Source organism: Merops nubicus, unplaced genomic scaffold (assembly GCF_000691845.1).
Source record: "Merops nubicus isolate BGI_N331 unplaced genomic scaffold, ASM69184v1 Scaffold51700, whole genome shotgun sequence".
NCBI classification, from domain to species: domain Eukaryota; kingdom Metazoa; phylum Chordata; class Aves; order Coraciiformes; family Meropidae; genus Merops; species Merops nubicus.
This window is the reverse complement of record NW_008583189.1, coordinates 4,108-7,697: the sequence shown is the minus strand read 5'-3', so window position 1 is coordinate 7,697 and position 3,590 is coordinate 4,108. Positions and strand designations below refer to the sequence as shown.

At 50.3% G+C, this 3,590-nt stretch overlaps 1 protein-coding gene across 1 annotated transcript; it reads left to right on the top strand.

Moving 5' to 3' along the window:
- Positions 1 to 4: 4 nt before the first annotated feature.
- LOC103772450 (histone H3.3-like) lies at positions 5 to 892 on the top strand (the record flags this gene model as incomplete). The annotated part of the gene is made up of 2 exons (XM_008939787.1): positions 5 to 100; positions 194 to 892. Coding segments are annotated over 2 exons (225 nt in total), but the record flags the coding sequence as incomplete, so codon positions are not given.
- Positions 893 to 3,590: the final 2,698 nt, after the last annotated feature.

The following is a 3,590-nucleotide window of genomic DNA, read 5'->3' as shown; positions in this document are numbered from 1 at the left end:
GCTGATCCGCAAGCTGCCCTTCCAGCGACTGGTCAGAGAAATCGCCCAAGATTTCAAAACGGACTTGAGGTTCCAGAGTGCAGCCATCGGGGCGCTGCAGGTATTGCTAGCGGCCTGCCGGGCGCTCGCGGCGCTGAGCATGCTTCGCTGAGGGTTTCTAACGCCATTTCTTCTTGTTGTGCTCTTGAAACAGGAGGCCAGCGAAGCTTATCTGGTGGGTCTGTTTGAAGATACAAACCTGTGCGCCATCCATGCCAAGAGAGTCACCATCATGCCCAAAGATATCCAGTTGGCCCGCAGGATACGGGGGGAGCGGGCTTAAGTGAAGGCTGTTTTTATGGTGTTTTGTAGTAAATTCTGTAAAATACTTTGGTTTTAATTTGTGACTTTTTTGTAAGAAATTGTTTATAATATGTTGCATTTGTACTTAAGTCATTCCATCTTTCACTCAGGATGAATGCTAAAAGTGACTGTTCACATAAACCTCAGTGATGTGAGCCTCGGTGCTCAGGAGTGACAAGTTGCTAATATGCAGAAGGGATGGGTGATCTTTCTTGCTTCTCATGCATGTTTCTGTATGTTAATGACTTGTTGGGTAGCTAAACTTGTAAGGTACTAGAATTGATATAAATGTGTACAGGGTCCTTTTGCAATAAAACTGGTTATGACTTGATCCAAGTGTTTAACAATTGGGGCTGTTAGTCTGACCATACATCACTGTGATCAAATGTGGACTTTTTCAGAGGGTGAAACTACAAGTCTTAACCACAGTGTAACTTACAGTTTCCTAAAAACGTAAACCTGGCAGCTATAGAATACACTATGTGCATTTATAATAGCTATTTTATATATTGTAGTGTCAACATTTTTAAATTAAATGTTTTACATTCACCTGTGAGGACTCTTTGTCATTTGGTTTGTATGGGCTTGAAGCTTCCTCCTCCTGGCTCCAGTAGGTCAGCGGTAGGTGCCTGTAACCCTGGACTGCTGCTCTGGCAACAGCATGGAGAACTTGCCCTGGCCACCCTCGGAGGTTTTTGGAGACTTTTCTAGCTTGAGTCATTGCTCTTGGCCAGGGAGAGCTGAGTCTTGCAGCTGTGGGGCAGAGGAGGAACAGCCTGACAGGCCCAGCAGCAGCCTCTGGGGGGCTTTGGTTTTTTTTACAAAGCCCAGTGGTTACTTGTCAGCTGTTGAGCACAACTCTAGAACTAAACTTTCCAGTAGATGCAGAAGTTTACAGAGGTGGCATGACTGCTCTGCCCACAGCAACCTCACCAGCTCCTTTCCTCAGCAGTGTGTCAGTGCTGGGGTGTGTGGGGGAGTTCCTGTGGGACCTGTCTGCATGAGTAAGTCCCAGTGAATCACAGCAGCTAGTGCAGGGGAGAAGCTAATTACACAGCCCGGGAGCATATGGGCTGCTGAGCAGCTGGAATGGGTGCTCTGTAAGACTCTCATTTCCCATCTTAAGCTCTTTTGATGAGGCAGGATTATACTGAAACCTTCACTTCAGAGCAGCTCGCAGGGCTCTGGGCTAAGACAGGCCTGGTTTCCCCAGTGCCTCTGGGAACAGCCATACCTCCTTAGGTTGTGGTGGAGGAGAGCTGCTCGGGCTGCATCTGAAACACAGGTAATTAACATTTAAATTGAACTGGGAGGCTGCCTCTCCAGCTCTTGGAGAGCAGGCTGCACAAGTGAGGCCGAGCTGGCACAGAAAAGCAGCACAGGGAAGTGGTTCAGCCAGCTCATCTTGATTTATTTTGATGCAGTTCCAGGTGCACGTTGGGGAGGGAGAGCAGAGGGTTTGTCCCGGAGCACAGGTGGCATGTTGGCACCGGCCGCCTGTGCCAGCGCTTGCAGAGCAGAGGTTCTGCAGCCCGGTTCATAAACATCCTGGCTCCTGCTCCCGGGCGCTGCCGGAGGAGCTCGGGGCTGGGCTGGGGCTCTCCCTTATCACACAAACCACTCCGTGTGCTTAAACCCTGCAGCTGGAGGAACAGGCTCCTGACCAAACAACGTCCTCGACGCCCTGGCCCGCGCCACGCCAAGCGTGCTCGAAGCACCCGCAGCCGCTCAGTACCCCTATCACATCTGCCACAAAGCTGCTGAAAGCATGTTCTAAAATGAGCCAAGATCAGGTTTTCAACAAAGGTTTGGGTTTTTTTTCCCCCTCCTCACTGGAAGGAAAAAGATTTCCTTGCACCTACACTATAAACTTAATCACTTTAAAGGCCTGGATCAAAGTTAAGCATGGACTCAAACTTCAGCTGATGCTCCATGAGCTGAGGCAGCTCCCCCAGACAGGTCTGTTGAGGGGGGGAGTCAGCCTGGTGTGAGGACACGGGGCAGGGACTTGAGGGTCCTCAGTGGTCCAGCACCTATGTAATTTGGGAACCACCATGCAGCTTGCACTTAAGCAGTTTAAAAATAAGACTTGCAAGCCATGGGCTTTCGGAATGCAGTAGCAGACTGGGCTCCTGCAGGAAAAGTATGTTTTAAAATAACATCTCTCGAAAACGTTTCCTCCAGGTTCTTAGTGGAAACAATGAACCATCTGGGTATGCCTAGGAGCTATTTCTTAAAATAAAATCATTGTCTAGCAGTCTTAAAAAGCAAAAAGAAAACAAACCAACAACCCAAACAACCAACACAAAACCCAAATCCACCAGGAAACGGTATCAAAGTACCTATTCATCTTAGCAACCCCAACAAAAATACATACGTTAAATCTCACATGTGGTGAACCAGAATAGCAGTTGCTGGTGCTCCACAGTCTCACTGTGATAGCTGAGGACATGAACCCTTACCGATTCTCCTGATGATTTCCTCGCATTCTTCCTCAGAACTGGATGCAAACACCAGGCAGTCGAACGTGCTCCCATCAGGGCTCTCCGGGGAAGAGCTAAAAATGGCAACGCGTCCATCAGCCGGCAGAGCAAGTGGCTCTGAAAGCCCAGCCCTGGCTTGTAACCACACCAGAGACCCTGCACCGGGGCTTGGACGGCGCTCGGGTATTTTCTGAGACCCACATCCCCTCCGCAGTCCCCCTCCCAGCGCCCACGGCAGCACTCACGCCACGCAGAAGGCGAACAAGCTGCTGGTGTCTGTGCAGCGTCCCACGCAGGAGATGGTGGGGTAGGGGTAGCGGCACAGGAGCTGCGCAGGGGACAGGAGGGACACCGTGCAGGGTTGCAGTCAGTCCCCATCGTCCCCGTTCCCAGCTTAAACTGGCCCCACGATCCCTCCAGCTGGGCTCCTCGTGCTGCAAGATCAGTGGCCTTGAGAGTCCCCCAAACCTCAGCTGTTGCTCGCTTACCTTGGAAGAAGTCTTCTCCTGTACAAGGACTTCTGCTTCCTTCACATCAAATAAAACCTCCTGAATGAGGATGGAGGGGGAAGAAGCCCCAGTTATCACAGTGCCTTATTTTTAATAAAGCACAAGAGAGATTATTCGAAAGCAGAGGTGATGAAGCACAGCCTAGCACAGCTTTTTCAAGAAGCTGTCTCTGTGCTGTGCTTGTTTTCCACCACCCAGTGCTCTCACGCTGGAACCTTTTCATGAACAACCCCCAAAAGGGCTCAAGCAACAGTCA